Source organism: Alligator mississippiensis, chromosome 1 (assembly GCF_030867095.1).
Source record: "Alligator mississippiensis isolate rAllMis1 chromosome 1, rAllMis1, whole genome shotgun sequence".
Taxonomy (NCBI): domain Eukaryota; kingdom Metazoa; phylum Chordata; order Crocodylia; family Alligatoridae; genus Alligator; species Alligator mississippiensis.
Genome location: NC_081824.1, coordinates 296,601,983 through 296,620,121, shown reverse-complemented (window position 1 = coordinate 296,620,121; position 18,139 = coordinate 296,601,983). Strand labels below are relative to the sequence as shown.

Sequence of the window (18,139 nt, the reverse complement as noted above, 5' to 3'; positions counted from 1 at the left end):
TTTGCCAGCTTTTTTAAACCACTGTTTTGAATTTTCAGGTGGCATGTTCTTAGCAACAGGCAGTACTGATCATGTTATCAGAATGTATTTTTTTGGATCTGAAACACCTGAAAAAATAGCTGAACTCGAAAGCCACGCTGTAAGTAAGATTTAAATTTAGTAGTCAATGATTTTTAAATAGAACTAAGATTGCTGGTTCAAAAACAGTTGGTTTTCCTTGGAGTATCCAGTAGCATTCTACTACTGGTTGTCTTTAAAAAAGCTTACTGGTTAAAATCTTGTATACTGGTGTCAGTTTGGGGCACTAGTCTACTACTCAGTGACTAACTCATGAGCTACTTCCAGGACTGTTTTGTACTGCATTGTAGTGTTAGATATTAAAACACGTTTTTCTGTTTATGGTACAGTAGTAAATACACCTAATAAAATGATTGCATTTATCCCTTAAGAACTTAATCTTGCAATACTTTGTGCTATTGCCCAAAATGTAGTGACTATCTTGGATGACAGAAATACAGTTTTTATGCATTTCTTTTTTTACACTATACCTTTATATAAATAGGCAGCTCATTAAATAAAGTCAGACTAAGAAAACAAGACAGCTTGCTCTTTCCAGCAGTAGCCCCACTTATGTTTGTGTAATGTTTTGAATATCTACAGCAGTGGTTCCCAACCTTTTTTTGCTGTGACCCACTGCTGGGAGCGAAGTGCGGCAGCACAGGGGCAGGGAAACTCCTGGCACGCGGCGCGGCTCATCCTTTGTGTGTGGCGCCACCGGCATTGCCCCCTGCAACTTTCATTTGGGTCATGACCCGAGGTTGGGAACCGCTGATCTACAGCAACAGCACCCAAGGTTTATTGTTTTGCCTGATCTTGCTGTTATATTTGTCTAAATATTAGCCAGAAGTTAACACCTCTACAACTATTAAAGAATACCAATACAAGCTTTTAGAATAGAGTTGTGTGTCTGCATGACCTTGTAGTTACACAAGCATAGCAAACCGATTCCAGCTTTTAACTCTGCTTCATCCAGGATTGGTTTCATCGCCATTGAACTACATTGCCATATTTTACAAGGCTTATGCAGATATTCCATTTAGGTTATAACATTTTCTTCATGTTTCCAAACAGCAGGTCCTCTTCCCCATTTAAGAGCCGAAAACATATGTTTGTCTATACCTTAAATGTTTTCTTCTTTAGCTTTGTTGTGCCTTGTTCTATTGTTCCTTGCTTTAAAAGAAAAAAAATCCTTTTTATGTTTGTGCTCTGTATAACCCTGGAAATGCAAAAGTCTTTGAAGTGAGTGGAAATTATACTTAAAATTTTCAGAATGGTATAGTGAGGACTTAGTATAAATGAAAATTGGGCCTCTTGGATCCTTGCCCATAACAAGATTTCTTTTTTTTTTTTTTTGAGGCTCCCCTTTGATTCTTAGAACTGGTAACTTTGCCTTTGTCTCTGTTTCTCATCAGCTGTGAGGCCCATAATTCTTTCTCTTCTGTTGGATTCATAATAAGGAAAAATAAATAGCGTTAGGGAGCAAAGACCATCAACTACCCTTCCCATTTCTTGTTTTACATGCCATACAAGTTTTTTTGGATGTAGAGTGGTAATACGTAATGGCATAGTACAAAGATATTAAAAAGATGAATTTAGCATGGTTACACAATAAAGTATTAATACATTGTCAGGGATGGTTAAAGATATGACCTGTTGGACAGATCCAGCCTGCAGAGCCCTATTCATGTGTCCCACAGTGCTACTGAATGCAGAATGAGCTGGCCCTGCTGTGGCGCACATAGCCTGTCTGACATGGGCTGCACCAGATGCAGGCACTAGAGCCAACAGGTGCAGCATGTAGCACACTGGGCCCTTCTGAGGTGTGTGCTGCATGCAGTACCTGTGCTGGACCAGCCTACACTGGGTCTGGGGCTGGTTTGGAAGAGGTCAGTAGAGCAGCCCTACGTTCTGGAGCCAGGGTGCAGAGCTGATATAGCAGGGGCACCACGTGCCCCATTCAGGCGCTATGCACTGTGTGCAGTACTTGCCTGGGACCCACCCCACGTGCCACATGTGGGGCTGGAGCCAGTATGCATGCTGAAAGTAGCACACAGCCAGTCCAGGGCCCAGGCTGCATGTGGTGCCTGCCCTAGGCTGACCCTGTGTGTTGGCTCCAGCACTGTAGGCCTGATCTAGCCCACAGACCATTTCTGTGCCCCTCCCCAATCTGGGCAGATGAGTATGACACCCCTGCATTAAGCTGTTGTGCATCGTCTATACCACGTCCTTCAGAAAACAGATTCTGTGGTTTTTAAAAAACTTTTATATATCCCTCATCTATGAAGTAAAACTCTTTTTAACACCATAAGTCTAGCTGTACAGGCCTATGCAAGGTAAAGAATATATTAAAAGCTTCTCTGTTTCATAGCTAATAAGGGTAACGATCTTTGTGATTTTGTGCTTTTGGAAAGCTGTATTGCCTGCTTTCAAAAGTAGGAGGTGTTTACAAGTTCAGGGAGTAAGTTCTTGTTTCTGAATCTGGATTGCTAGATGGCATACCTTAAACTTAGTGCTGGTGTAGAACAGGGACGTGGTTGTGCTGGGCCATTGGCCAATGTGGTTTGTGAGACAGATTCCATATTTGGGCTGAGAAGAAGAGAGCACTTCTTTTGCCTGTTTTTTTTTTTTTTTTTAAGACTAAGGCTGCTCAGAAGTTTGGAATGTTAAGACTGGGTCTTTGTGGTGATGGATTAGTGGGCAGAATGCATATGAAGTTGTCAAGGATATGACAGTCACAGTTTATCTTATAACTGTGAAGACTTCCAAGAGTTATTAGCATTCAGAATAGTCTTTTCATTCTTCTTCTATCCCCATTTCCAACTGTTTCAACTTACTTACTTTATTCAGCAAGTTCTTCATTTTAACTATGTATGACGAAGTGTGGCAAAAATGGATAACGCCTCTGGTTATTCTAGGCTCTATCTACTCTACTGCTGTTTTTACCTTGATGATAATAGATGGTTAATATTCTGTCTACCTGTAATGCACAAGTAAAATTTTGCTCTAGAAACAGATCCCTCTAGATCAGGGATGAGCAGTTACTTGGGCTAGAGGGCTACTTAGGGAACTTTGGTGAGCTGTTGTGGGCTGAGTAACACCCATCCCCCTGCAACAGCTCACCAAAACTCCCTAACTGGCCCCCTCTGGGCCAAATAATTGCCCACCCCTGGGTTAGGGGAAACTAACCTTTGTTTTCTCTTTCTCCCTACACCCTGTCCCTAGCATACAGCCAGGCTGGACTGGTGCCACACTGCTCCTGTGCACTGCCTTGGGTCACATGGGTGCAGCTGGAGCAGCTCCTGCCCAGCTTGGCCATGTGCTGGGGACTCTGGGTCAGGCAGGAACTGCACCAGCCACTCCAGATACATCCATGTGGGGCAGCCTGAAGTGGCACATGGGAACACAATGTGGCACGACTTTAGTGGTGCCTGTACTCCTACCAGGCCCCAATCTGGCAGAGCGCAGATAACCTGCAGCTCCTGGCCCTCTTGCCCCTGTACTCCATCCCCTGCCAGTGGGGAGAACCTTACCTGAGCTTTGACTCACCAGGGGCCACACTGTTTGGTCTGCAGATGGCAACAGGGTCGGAACTGTGCTCAGACAGCCTCACTGGGCAGGAGCCTGACCAGGAGCTCAGCACCCCCTGCCTTGGAACGTACGCTGGGCCAGTGAAGGGAGTGTCTGCTGCTGTTTCAGTTGGCTATGGCATAGAAATGGGGAAGGGAGGAGGGCGAGAAGTACCAGTAGCCAGGGTGGCTGTCAGCTGGATATAATTTTCCTTCACAGAAGTAGCTGCAGGCCAGATAAAATCATTTGGTGGGCCAGATCCAGCTTGCAGGCTGTATTTTGCCCACCCCTGCTTTACATTTTAACTGGCTGTAAGTAGGACTTGTTAAATGCCAGGTTGCTGATGGGAAATTACTCGTTAGTTAAGTGCAACATTTTGCAATTTTGCATAATGCACTTACTAGACAATATTGTGATGAGTTTAAATGCGCCATTCTTTGAAAAACTGTAGTATAAATTTTTATGAAAAACATGAACATTCCTTCAAGTCTTTGTGAATAGCTCTGTTATGCAGTTACAGTTCAGGATCAAAACTTTTGCTATGCAAAACTGGTAGCATGCTCTGTCACATTCTGTTTGATGAAAAAGTTTGATGAAAAAGTTATATTTCTGTGTGATATAAACAGTGCTTTTTTTTTTTTTTTTTTACTGCCTGTACATTTACGTTGTGTATATGTAAGGAAAGAGGTAGTTAGTCATGTCAGAAGGCAGGGTAGAGTGGCATCTTAACAGCTAACTTAGAGAGGCATAAGCTTTCATAGGTGACAGCTGTTTGCCCTGCTCTGCCTTCTTCGTATATAAAGGAGACTATTTTTATTTTTTTAATAAAAACTAAATTTCTTTTAGGGCATAGAAAAAACTAATTCTTCCCTTCCAAACTTCTAACATACTGTTTAAAACTTCTTTTACAGGACAAAGTTGACAGCATCCAGTTTTCTAATAATGGTGATAGGTATGTTCCAAGACTAAATATAAATGGGTGATGGTTTTGACTTTACAGCACTTACAATTGCTCTCATCTGGCATTCTTCAGTAAGAAAATCCAATGTAACTAGAAATTGAATGATACAGCATGGAAAAAAACAGCAGTTCTAAAATTTCAGTTGTGTTTTTTGGTTTCTGTTAGTGTTGTGTGTTTTTGGTTTCTGTTAGTGTCTGTTTGTATTATCCGAAATTTCATTCATGGGAAAGTATTACTTTTGAAAAGTAACCAGCACTGACATTAAAAAAAAAAGCAGGATTAAGTCAGCGGTAACATCCATAGATTTAAGTCGGTGGTGTCAAATTTATCTGGCCCTGTTGGCCAGATGAGTGGTCTACAGCTTGGATAAGTGACGCTGCGTTAGCCCTGCAGGCCAGGTCAGGTCCATGGACCTCCCCCACTTGCCCTTCATGCCAGATCCAGTACTCCCTACCTTTTGCCTGTCAGTTGCTAGGTGCTTACTTGTTGCTTTTCATCCATTGGGAAACCCCTCTTTTTGTCTGATATTTTAGGGGAAATTATTACTTGTATTACCACAGAACTTGGAGGCCCTCAAAGAATGTGGATCCCTACATAGCTTGTTTTGTACAGACACCTAAGGCACGCCCAGATGAGCATGCACATGCGTTTCCCTGGGGACGAATAGCACACTACATAGCTGTGCTGCTGCTGCTTATCCCCGCTGAACACTCTTGCACATGTACTCTGGTGCATAGCAAGTTGCTCTGGGTGGGGTGGGGGAGGCCCCAGCAGCATTACCTAGAGTCCTGGGGGCTCCAGTGGCAGGAATCTGGTGTGTTGAGCCTGGCTGGTAGCTGGAGTATGTCTCCAGCTGACCAGGCTCTGGTTTTGGGTGGCACACACTGCCACCACATGTGTTGCCCTGCTTTTTTCACAGGTGTGGGGTTTTTTTTGACACCAGAACCATCCAGTGTCAAAAAAAACCTGCTGCACTGCAAATTAGCAGCACAGGGAAGGCCTACCTGTGCAGCATGTGTAGTTTGCAGTGCCACAGATGGACCTGCGGTGCCGCGTACCGCATGTGTGTGTTCGTCTTGACGTGCCCTTACATGCCATCCTTGTACCACAATTTTCAATCTAAGAAACCATTCTGTTTGAAGTGAATTGTTTTACATTGCATCACTGCCTGGTCAGCTGCTTTAGTTTGCTAATGCCTTTAGTGAACCATTCTGATTTCTCAAAGGATTTGATCAGGAACTGAAAGCAGGAAAGAATTAAAAGTGTTCTTCACCTCTCACGGTGAATTTGCAGCTGGAACTGTAAGCTGCATCTGTGATTTTTGTACTTATTTATTTTATTTTATCCTGTCACTGGAGGTCCAGATAGCTGACTAAATGTTTTCCTAACCTTCATTTGGCCTGGAGGTTGAAGCTTTTCTTTTGAATTTGACTTTTTCACAGTAATCCTGGTCCCTGGGCACTTTGTGTAGGATTTTTGCAGCCTGCCTCTACCTGGGGAAGCTACTTAATTAGTACCACTTCAGTTGTCTAGTGAAAATTTCAGTATCTTCTTCAGCAGTACTTTCCATGAAGGGTATATTTTTGCCTGCGCTCCCTAATCTAAATGTCGTAATTTATTTCCCTATGCAATTTAAAATACTGTTTTTGATCTATAAAGTTAGAAAATAATTGCATCCTGGCCATATTAAACTGTCTTTTCAGTGTCTGATGAGAATAGATTAAATTAAGAAGTTTGAGCTGAGCATTCTGATATAAATGGGAGGGACCTGAGAAAAGCTTTTTCTGAAAAGTGCTTTAACTCAGCAACTTGCTTCTCTGTTTTGTTTGTTCCAAGCCTGGTTGACCCTCAGCTCATAGTATACCAAGCTTTCTTTGCCCTAGGCTTTCTCTGGCAAAGGTGACTGAGCTGAATAGGTGGTACTCCTGCATGGACTAGATGGATTTCATAATTTGATTGTCATTTAATGTTGTATGTTTTAATTAACTATGCATTTAGGCGCAGAGCTCTGGATGGTTGTGCTTTTAAGTAGAAATACTGTGAATATCTTAATAGATAATGCCTTTTAAAATTACTCCAAGGTTCATAAGTGGCAGCAGAGATGGAACAGCACGCATCTGGCGCTTTCAGCAAACAGAATGGAGGAGCATTTTGTTGGATATGGCTGATAAATTACCAGGGTAGGTTAAATGTCTCCTATTAATTTGAAAGAATTGACATGTCTGCTTAGAATGGAGTTGAAACAGCTCTAATGATAATATCTTGAAGTGAATGTACCCTTTTTATGAGGGAGTTGTGACCTTCCAAAGACATGATACGTGATTAATTTCATTTCTGCATCCATTAATGTAAAAATGCTTATTTATATTATCATTAGACAAATGGAGAGAACTCTTTTTTTTTTTTTCTTCTTCTTCTGAAGACATAAATCAGTTATATGGAACACAGTACTTATTCACTGAAACCTCAGCATCTGACACCCTTCCAGTAATGTATAAAGACTAGCTACCAGACTTTTTAACATTATGACTAATATGATTTGCCTTAAATAACACAAGCCTTTAACCTTTTGTTCCAAATATTCTAACTAGTTTTCACCCAGCAATTGTTACATTAAAAACAGCTCCCAGAGTTTTAGCCTGGAAATCCTGAATCTTAAGTCTGTTTTTAATTTGAGTTGGAGTCCAAATGAGACTTCATTGCTGATGAAATGCATTAAAAAAAATCTTTATCAGAATTTTTCTGTCCTCAAAAAATGTGAATGCAGCAGATTTAAGTTGCTTCATTTTAACCTTTATCCCCCTCAACCACCTCAGGTCTCTATATATTTACATGTGGAGACTGAAGTAAGGAGCACCTCTGAGTGAGTTCAGCAATGTTCTGCTTTTGTACTTTATTTTTCCTTCTTTTTTTTTTTTTGTGAAATCACATTTTAGGGAAGGTTGAGACTCCCACATCCACAGGGCTCTTGGTATGCTGCTAGCTCAGTATTTGTCAAATTAGGATACTTGTACCTCTGGAGGTGTTTGCCAGCTTTAGAGCAGAGATATCAAACTTACCCTGCCCTTACTGGATTCAAACTTGGGTTAGCAGTGGCAGCTACAATAGCGTGATTGTAGTGATACAGTGTTAGTTACCTATTTTTGTAATTATCATCCATAGCATAGAATGGTAGGGGTACACGACAGCAGCGTAAACTTAAAGGCCTGTGCCAACCTAAAGACATCTGAGAACTGATGATCTAGCTAGCCTTGATTCTTAAAAGATTTAATTACTTGATTCCAGGTTGAGGCTTTTCCTCCACATTCATCATGAAAACAAAGTCTCATCTTAGAACAGAGCATCTCTCTTCTCTCATTGGGAGTTGTGAGGAGAAGCTGTACAGGATCCCAGCTGAGGCAGAGAGAGCATCAGCAGCATGCAGATTCCTGCTTCCAGCTTTGCTCTCTGCCTAGCTCCCCTCCCCTCTTCTCCCTTTCTGGCAGGGAGTCAGTGTGGGAAGGAGGAATCAGCATGCTGCTGCTGCCGTCTCCAGTTGGCTAGAGTTCCCTGCATGACTGCTCCCCACAGCTTCCAACTGGAGCAGTAGGACTCGGCTGTGGCAGGCATGGGGGAAGTCCAGAGCTATTCCTGCTTCACTGTGCAGCAAGCAGCTGTCTGGAGCCCAGCTTGCAGTTTTCAGATTCGTCTATCCCTGCCTTGCCCCCCTCCTTCCTCCAGTCTCCCCTGCTAGCCAAAGCATAGGCAGAGCAGCAGGGGAGGAGGGAAGGGAGCAGGAGAGGAAAGGAGGAATCTCTGCCTGCTGAGCTGGGCTCCCAGCACAGCTGCCCTCTGCAACAAGGGGGAGGAATGGCTTGGGGGTTCTACCTATGCCTGGATCAACAGTTTAAAGCAGCAGAAGGAGGAGGCAAGTGGTGAAGGGGTGACTACCAGGGGGCCAGCAGATGAGGGATAGCATGCCTGGTTCCCCACCCCTATTTCTGCTTTCCCCCACCTGCTTCTCCAGACTCCTGCTTTCTTCCATTACCTGCACTCCTGCTGCTTTTTCCTGCCACAGCCATGAGAGGGTTGGGGAGGGCAAATATAAGATGAATCTCCCCCAATACATAGGTTCTAAACGTAGCTAATTTATAACCAATTTATAATTTGGCATGTCCAGAATCTAGGTTGGGCGAGGGGTTGCCTTAAATTTAAGGTCATCTTGGATTCAGGTAAAATAGTAGTTGTTATTGTATTAGAATTGTTTTGTGTCATTTTCATATAGCTGGCCTATTAAAGTAGTGAAAAAAGCCAGACATGTGACCATGATCATGATGTAGTCTGTTGTTTATCAGTTCTTTAACATGTTCACTAATATTTTAAACTTAAAACTGTTTTCCTTTAAAATTAGATATACACGGTTATACATTATAATTTTATGATTCTCTCTTTTGGTTGGTTAATATATAGTTCAGACTTAAGATTTAAGCAGTTCTCAATTTTGTTCACAGTGCTATGGAAATACCAAATTTTAGTGAGCAAAGTAAGTCTGAATATTAATCTTTAATTTAGTTTCTTTTTTCAGGTTCTTAGCATTGGAAGACAGTTTTTAATTTTTGTGTCTAGATGTTAAAACAAATACTTAATTTTAATGGTACAACTTCTGTTTTTTTAAAGCAATGATTCATGTTCAGAGGAAGATAAATTTATGAAGCCCAAAGTAACAATGATAGCTTGGAATCAGAATGATGATTTTGTTGTTACTGCTGTGAATAATCACCTACTCAAAGTCTGGAATTCTTATACTGGGCAGCTGCTTCATGATTTAGTGGTATGTACTTACCTTACTTGCTTTTCTTTTTTTAAAATTCTAGTGATATTTGTTTGCTGAAAGGGTCACTTAAGCCTGATTTGTATTAAAGTTAATTATGCCTCCCCCTTGCCCCAGCCCAAAAAACCCCAAAACAAAAACATAAAAACCTAAACCCTGCCTAAGTATGGAAGCAACATTAGACTTGTCGTTCCAGTGAAATATGGAAAAGCTTTTTTTGATAACCATGCTTCCCAGTTTGGTGTTCTTCATGGTCATTTTCAGAAGGTGCATCAGATTCCATGGGGAGGGGGATTGTTTTTTGTTTCTTTTTCAACGCTACTTCCTGAATCTAGATCAGTGTGTCAGATCTGTCTGGCCCTGTAGACCTGATGAGTAGTGCGAAGCCAGATTGAGGCCACAGATATTCACTCCCTATTTTCCTCCCCACCACCCCCCAGTCCTCCCTGCCATGCCAGATCTACTGCATGCAGTATCTAATCTGGACAGTGTGGACCTATCAGGAAGAGGCTCAGTATCCCTGGTGCTTGGCTGTCACTGTGAGAATGAGCCATAGTGCTGGGCTGCTTCCTGCAGTACTGCCTGGGCCAGGCTGGTGAGAGCTCCAGCAGCACTACTGTATTTTTATTTTTTTTTTCCTGAAGCTATAGCCAAGCACCTGGACAAGAGCTTCACCACAGCTGCTTCCTGTGGTGGCAGCCAAGTCCCTGTAACCTCCGGCTTCTTCCTGCAGTGCTGCTGCTAGGTCTCCAGTGCTGCAGGTCTTGCCCAGGTGTGTGCTTGGCTGTCACTTCAGTGATAAGCTGTGGTGTTGCTGGGGCTTCAGTGCCTTCTTTGGTCTTGCCTAGGCACATGACATGACTGCCACTGTGTGAAGGTTGCTTATCGCAGCCAGAACTGGGGCAGAAGTTTGTGGGCCAGATTCAGCTGGCAGTATACGTAACACCCCTGAGCTATGTGGTGGGAGAAACCTCCCTAAGGTTTATTGTCTAGTTGTAATTTGATAGACAGACAATGCGGGTAAAGAAAGACAGCTGTTTATTTGCTCCAGCAAAGACCACAAAGCCAGCAAAAGGCAAAATGTCCCCGCCCCCCCCCCCCCCCCCCCAGGGTGAGGCGTTCTTTTATACTTCTTATAACAAGGCAAGACTATATGGTTAACAAAAAAGCAATATTTGGGCGGTGCTTTATAAATCTTTGTAACAGCATATTTTTATTAAGCTGAACTAGCACTTTTTAAAAGCTAAAAGTTAAGTAACAGTAACATTATAATATGTTAGCAAAACCTTACACAGTAGTAGATACTTCTCAAGGACACAACCACTGCACCCAGAACAATGGCTTCCCTGTCTTATATTATTTTTTGCTGTAGTTGATTTTTTAGCACACAGACACAGATACACTTTTTAACTCAGAAAATGCTTAATATAGTTCAAATGATTATTTGACACAAGCAAAGGCTTAGCTATCATTCTGCCTTGTGGTCAGCTGCATTGCTAGGCGACAGGTCATGCCTTGTATTTAGCTGCAAAGCTAATACTTTTTAATAATCTAAATTATTGTAAACCTAACAGTATGCTATCAGAAAACTATTGTATTTCAGGGTAATAACAAACCTGCGCACTATAATTTTTTTCTTTGTTTTAATTTTTCAGAGGAAATTTTAGAACACACTTTTAGGTATTTAACTTCTTGTGGGGTTAGGTTTTGATGATTGATGTTGGATATTTGTATAAACTGACTATATATTTTTATTTGTTTTTGTATAAACTGTTGTCTTAGAGAGCATAAACACTGGAAACAACATAACAGGCAGACTATAGTTATAACTGTTTTAATTATACTTAGCATAAAAGGTCTAAGCCATCTTGTAAGGGATGAGAACCAGTTAGTAAGCCAGCTAAGAGATGCATCTTTGGGAATTTTAGCTATATCTTTGGCTTTTTGGATATGGATAGCTGTATCACTGAGGTGGGTTTGTATTATTGTAAAAGAACTGTTAACCCAAACGCAACATTCTGGTCCGATAACTGCACAAGCTCCCCCTTGAGCAGCAAGGAGAAAATCAAGGGCTATACAGTTCTGAATTACCATTTGTCGGAGTTTTTCTTGGGTGTAGCCAAGGCAGCAACAGCCTTCGAGAGTTCCTTGTGACCTTCACTGAATTTGAGCCATGATTTTTATCACAGCTTGTAAGCGTAGTGTAAATCTTTTAAGACAAGCAGTGCCTATTCCCAGGAGTATACCTGCTAAAGAACACCCGACTAATGTTTCTTTGGTAAGCAGAGTTTTTAGATATTTGTTTATTATATCACGGCTTTCTTGCAAATCTCTCGTTTCGCCACCTGCCCCGTGGAAGGTGCGTGGCGAAGGACGTAGAGGGTTTTAGCATTGCCGTATAGCAGATACCTTTTCCTTTGGCAGGAATTTTATGGTAGGCGTGGGAGCTACAGACCCAGTATTGTCCTTTTAAAGCAGCAAGGTTTGAATATTTAGGAGGTATTCGGCCCCCGTTTTTTAATCCTAGCACCCCGCATTTACCCTTTGATTTAAAGGAAGGATTTGTAGTTCTATTGAAGAAGCATTGTCCCCGGGAGGTATCAGTGTACAAACAATACCACAAGGTATTATTTAAAGAGGAGATGGGGGTGCAGATAGGATTAGTGCCTTTGGTTAAATTTTTGCTGTTGTAAAAATCATTGTAAGAGCTGTAATGGGTAGGAGTTGTTGTGTTATTATTATGCCAGTCTCTTCCACTTGAACTAGTAAAATAGTGGTGACATATGCTTGTGTCTAAATTAATGCAGTCTGATATTGAGCAGTTTATATAGAAACACCAGTCTCTAACAACAGGCTTTATTAAAAGGAACTCCTGCTGACTTTGGTCTCAAGCTTGGTTATTAGAGGGGTTTAAAAGTGACTCGATGGGAGTCATGGGAATTTCTCCTTGGGTGTGGAGAGGAAAATGACTGTACACCTAACAGTCACTTCGGTTTTCTGCTTTAGTGGCTCTCTCAACGTATTGAAGGTACATATTATCAGAGATATGGGCAACAGTAGGTTTAAGAGTAGCCTTAGCCTGAGGAGACTCTGCAAATTGTCTGAAAACTGGGTGGCTAGGCTTTACACAATATTTTGTTTTATAAGTAAATATCCGAACTTCTGCTGAACTACAGCAGTGTGAGGGAGGATACTAATGGGCAATGTTGATCTTCCCGTCTATATCAGAGAGTTTGATTGAATCGCTTATTTAGACAGGAAAACCTCGGGTACCAGGATTAGCGCAGCTATAGCCGACCCCTGTGAGAGACTTATTTTTCCAGCAAAGAGAAAGATTAGAAATAACATAGTTATAAAAACCATATTATAACAAAAATCAGCACAAACAGTATGTACAGCCCTGCAGCTCCAATAACTGATCTTCTGGGACATGTTATAGTCTCAAAATGCTCGGTTTTAGCTGATCTAAAAGTGTCTAGAGGATGCAGTATTTGGAGTTCGGTGCTTTCTGGGCTGGGCAGGACCCCAAAAGGGTGACAATTTATTAGTGGACCTTGGTTAGTTTGAGTTTTATATTATCTAACGGGCTGCAGGTCCAGGAGGTGTTTGTTTTTATTTTTTCGTCTGCTTCTGGTTCACCCTTGTCACGGTCAGGTGGGCGTGCGGTGCTCCCACGAAGTCCGCAGTCGTCGTCTTCTGGCTTTTCCTTTTTCAGGTCAGGGAAGCTCGCGTTGGAGCCGATCCTGAGCTCTGGTGAAACTTCTGTCTTCTTTGTATGCGTATAATGAATCCAGTTGTTCTTTTCTGCTATTTTTACGGCGGTGTGGGAGGTGAGGAGGACTTGATATGGTCCTTGTCACTTAGGTTCAAGGGGAGACCGTTTTTAAGTTTTTATATACGCCCAGTCTCCAGGCTGGATGCGATGTGCTGAGACATCGGCAGGGAGGGGTTGGCTTAAAGCAGCATACCTATGGAGAGATTTTAACTGAGACTGTAGAGATAAAATATACGAGGTGAGTCCTTTATCACCTAAAAGAGAAGAAGTGTGAGCCGGTAGCGAGGGGAAATGTTGGGGAACAGGGTGTCTAAACAGCAGCTCGTAAGGGCTGAGCTTTAGTTTTCTCCTAGGGGTGGATCTGATGGACATAAGGGCCAGTGGGAGAATCTTAGTCCATTTTAACCCGCTCTCAGCACATAGCTTTTCAATTTTTTGTTTCAGGGTCTGATTCATTCTCTCTATTTGTCCTGAGCTTTCTGGGTGTCAAGGGGTATGGAATTTTTATTTTATTCCTAGGCAGCTGGCCAGTGTTTTGTTTATGTCAGCAGTAAAATGCAATCCTTGATTGCTTTCAATGATATGTGGAGGACCAAACCTGGATATAATTTTATTAAGGAGTATTTTTATTACTTGTTGTGCTGTAGCTCTTCTGGTGGGGAAAGCTTCTATCCACTCCGTGAGTTGGTCAGCAGTTACTAGGAGGTTTTTGTACCCATTGTCTTTAGGCATATCAGCAAAATCTATTTGTAGTCTTTTAAAGGGAGTATAAGCCTAGGGGTGGGCTCCAGGGGGTCCTGATTTTTTTTTTTTTTGATATTAAACTTTTTGTATATACTGCAGTGTTTTAAAAGCCTTTTTGTTTTCTGGTAGACTCTGGGTGCATAGAACAGCTTGTTAGTGATAGTGGCAAGTTTTTTATAACCTAAATGTTCGCTTTGATGGAGTTGTTGCAGATAGGGTCTAAGGGCTGCTTTAGGTAGCACTATCCTTTTATCTGGCAATCGCCATATTCCATCTTTTTCACAGGTGGCTCCTGCCGCTTTTTATCTCTGTTGTTCTAAAGGTGGTGTAGACTCGTACATTTTTGGCTCTAGCAATATTCTCAAATATGCCTTTAACTGAGGAATTTGAGCTTGGAATGCTAGGGCGGATAGTGGCTGTAAGGCTGCTGTTTGAGCTGCAGCATCGGCCAGGGCATTGCCTTTTGAGATTTGATCTCCCTTTTTGGTATGGGCTGGGCAATGTATTACAGCTATGGCTTTTGGTAACATTATAACTTGTAGGAGATCATTGACTTGTTTAGTATTTGATATTTTAGTTTTAGAGGCTGTCATAAATCCCCTCTGTTTTCACAATTGTCCAGTGGCATGACAGATTCCAAAGGCATACTTAGAATCAGTCCAAAGAGTGGCCCGATGCTAATTGACAAGCTCGTGTAAGGGCAGTAAGTTCAGCCGCCTGCGAGCTCAACTGCCCAGGTAGTGGTTTAGCTTTAAGTATTTTAAATGGATTTATTACTGCATAACTCGTTTTTTTAACTCCATTGACTAATTTTGAAGAACCATCTATAAAAAAAGTCAAGTCAGGGTTGTCTAAGGGTAAGTCACTAAGATTTACCCTGGGTTTGTCTGAAAATGCTGTAACTTTAAGGCAGTCGTGGGAATCTGGTTCCCCGTCGCTGGGTAGAGGTAATAGAGTAGCTGGATTCAGGGTATTGCATCTCTCTATGACCAGGTTTGTAGCCATTAAAAGTGTGGTTTTATACTTGCTTATTCTCTGATGAGAAAAATGTTGAGTATTTTTCTGGAGGAGGAGGAGGGCTACTGTGTGTGGAGCCTTCAGGATAAGGGGGTATCCGAGGACTAATTTCTGGGCTTTTTCGACTATTGTTGCAGCTGTTGCCACTGTGCGAAGGCAGCCTACTCCCCCCTTTGCCACTGGATCTAATTGTGTAGAGAAGTAAGCTGCGGGCAGCTTTATGATCTCAAAAGACTGGTTCTTTTGTATCTTTTTTTTTTCTTTTTTCTTTTTTTCCATTAAAAGTTTTAGTAGCAATGGCTAAGATTTTTTGCCATGGATTTATCTTTAACACCCTCAGTGTTATGTTGGAGCTTCTTTTTAATATCTTTGCTAGCCTGACTTATGAATACAAGTCTTAACACAGGTAAAGTGGCAGGTGTCTCAGGGTCCACGTTTTTATACTGGCATATAACTTTACAGAGTCCTTTAAAGTAGTCTGAAGGGTGTTCTCGTCTGAGGTTAAGAGGCTTTTGAGAAGCTGTATGACATCTGACCAGGATGGGTTATGAGTCATGAAAATGATTTTGAAGTGCCTTAGAATTACTTCGGGATCATCTCTGAGCCTGGGGGTGTTTTCTTGCCAGTTTAAGAGGTCGGTGGTGGAGAAGGGAGCATGTGTCCAGTGACTGATAACTTCTCCACCCTCACCAGGCACCGGGTATTCTCTTAGAGGTAACTGAAGTGCAGGCTTAGACAATTTTTGACGACTGCGATTTGAAATCGGAGTAGAACTGGAATCTGGAGAGGGATCTTTGGATCCCTCTCCAGATCCGGGACTCGGGGATTCTGAAAGAGACAATCAAGGTGATGCCTCCCGAAGACTTCCCAGTCCCTCGGCTGGCCCGGGGGCAATGTTTTGGGGTTCAAACATTGGAGGTGGTATCAATGGTAGGTTAGGGGGCCTAGGCATGGGTCTGTAATCATCTTCTGAATATGATGGTGGTACAGCAGGTTTTGGATATAGAAGGGGAGCTAACAGATTCGGGAAAGGTGTTGGGGTCTGGGAAGCTAAAGGTTTTAATTGCTTGCTAGCAACGTTGTCCCATAAATACCAATAACTAATTTGGCCAGGGCAGAGGTCCTCCAAGATCTTTTGTAAGGCAGCCAGGCGATTTAGGTTAAATGATCTGTTTTCTGGCCATTGTCTTTCCAAATCTAACTGGGACGTGTAAGACGTCCAATTAGTTAAACAGAGTTCTGCCATACGAGACTTGGACAGTTCCACCCATCCCTCCAAATGTTTTCAATTCTTAATCATAAAATCAAGGGGTGAATCAGAAATAGCTTTTCCTTTCCCTAGACCGGAACCCATGATTATATCCCAGCACAAGCAGTCTTATTTTCCTAAGTTCTACCTGCCTAGAAGCTGTTTCGTCCACGTACAACAACCAGTGTTCTCGGACCCCACTGGCTTTCTCTGTGAGGAGGGGCGTCTTGAGTCCGAGACCCTAGTCATTGGCCGTTATAACAGCATTTCTACCTTATATCTGTGTCTTTCGCCTTTCGGCTAGGCTGCTGGCTCTAACAGCGTTTAAATCAGCAGACAGATACCCTCAAAGACTGCTTTCAGAGACCTCTAGAGGTAAAACCAGAAACCAGATAGAAACCAAAAACATACCTGACCTGAGGTACTCACTGGTATTGTTCCTTTACCCGACTTGAGGATCCCGCCTTATTGGTCCCAAGGGGACCGTCCACCTCCCGAGACTAACCCAATAGGTGAACTCACCTGGTGCGCGCTGGGGTGTCGGGGGATGGAGGTCTCCAAAGGCGCCAAGCTAGACGGGTCCCATCTGGGTCGCCAAATTGTGGTGGGAGAAACCTCCCTAAGGTTTATTGTCTAGTTGTAATTTGATAGACAGACAATGCGGGTAAAGAAAGACAGCTGTTTATTTGCTCGAGCAAAGACCATAAAGCCAGCAAAAGGCAAAATGCCCCCCCCCCCCCCCTCGAGGGTGAGGCGATCTTTTATACTTATTATAACAAGGCAAGACTATATGGTTAACAAAAAAGCAATATTTGGGTGGTGCTTTATAAATCTTTGTAACAGCATATTTTTATTAAGCTGAACTAGCACTTTTTAAAAGCTAAAAGTTAAGTAACAGTAACATTATAATATGTTAGCAAAACCTTACACAGTAGTAGATACTTCTCAAGGACACAACCACTGCACCCAGAACAATGGCTTCCCTGTCTTATCTTACTTCTTGCTGTAGTTGATTTTTTAGCACACAGACACAGATCTACTTTTTAACTCAGAAAATGCTTAATATAGTTCAAATGATTATTTGACACAAGCAAAGGCTTAGCTATCATTCTGCCTTGTGGTCAGCTGCATTGCTAGGCGACAGGTCATGCCTTGTATTCAGCTGCAAAGCTAATACTTTTTAATAATCTAAATTATTGTAAACCTAACAGTATGCTATCAGAAAACTATTCTATTTCAGGGTAATAACAAACCTGCGCACTACAGCTAGACGTTTTGTTTTCCAAAAATAGTATGATTTTTTTTTTGGTTCTCTGGACATTTTTACTCTAGTCTGTTTGTCACTTCTGTGGCACAGGTTCTCTATCTCCACACTCCAGCTATGCAGGATTATGGCATCATGAGATCTCATTTCCAGAGATGGTCATGAGGGCTTGGGAGGTCCCCTAATAGACTGAGTTCAGGGAGATGAAGCAAGATTTGAATACTGTATTCATGCTTAGTAGGGTGCCAACTATTAACTTGTGAAAATATAGGTACTTCTGTGTTTGAATATGCAGTTGTGAATAATCACTTTTGAATAACAGGGACATACAGATGAAGTATTTGTGTTGGAAACCCATCCCTTTGATTCAAGGATTATGTTGTCTGCAGGTCATGATGGTAACATCTTTATATGGGATATTACAAAAGGCAGCAAAACTAAACACTATTTTAACATGGTAAGGCCAAACAATTTTTAATTTATTGTACTTTCAGAATGCAGTTATGTTTGCCCACTGGTTTCAACATAGCAGTTCCTTTTCTTAAAGACAGCAGACTTTTTTTTTGAGCAGTTGTAGCTCAAATTACTTAAGGCTATGAAGTAACTATAGGCCTTTTGAAATTAAGATCTTATACTATAGGACTCCTTACCAGTGCTAAAAACCAAAAAAACCCCTATAAAACGTGCTTTAC

General features: G+C 42.0%; 1 protein-coding gene across 1 annotated transcript in view; it reads left to right on the top strand.

Annotated features, from left to right (window-relative positions):
* Positions 1–18,139, top strand: part of BRWD1 (bromodomain and WD repeat domain containing 1) — a 97,276-nt gene that overhangs the window by 18,352 nt on the left and 60,785 nt on the right. The window contains 5 exon segments of the mRNA XM_059720745.1: positions 39–139; positions 4,539–4,579; positions 6,670–6,768; positions 9,245–9,398; positions 17,770–17,904. Of these exon segments, the coding sequence (XP_059576728.1) occupies positions 39–139; positions 4,539–4,579; positions 6,670–6,768; positions 9,245–9,398; positions 17,770–17,904 (530 nt within the window).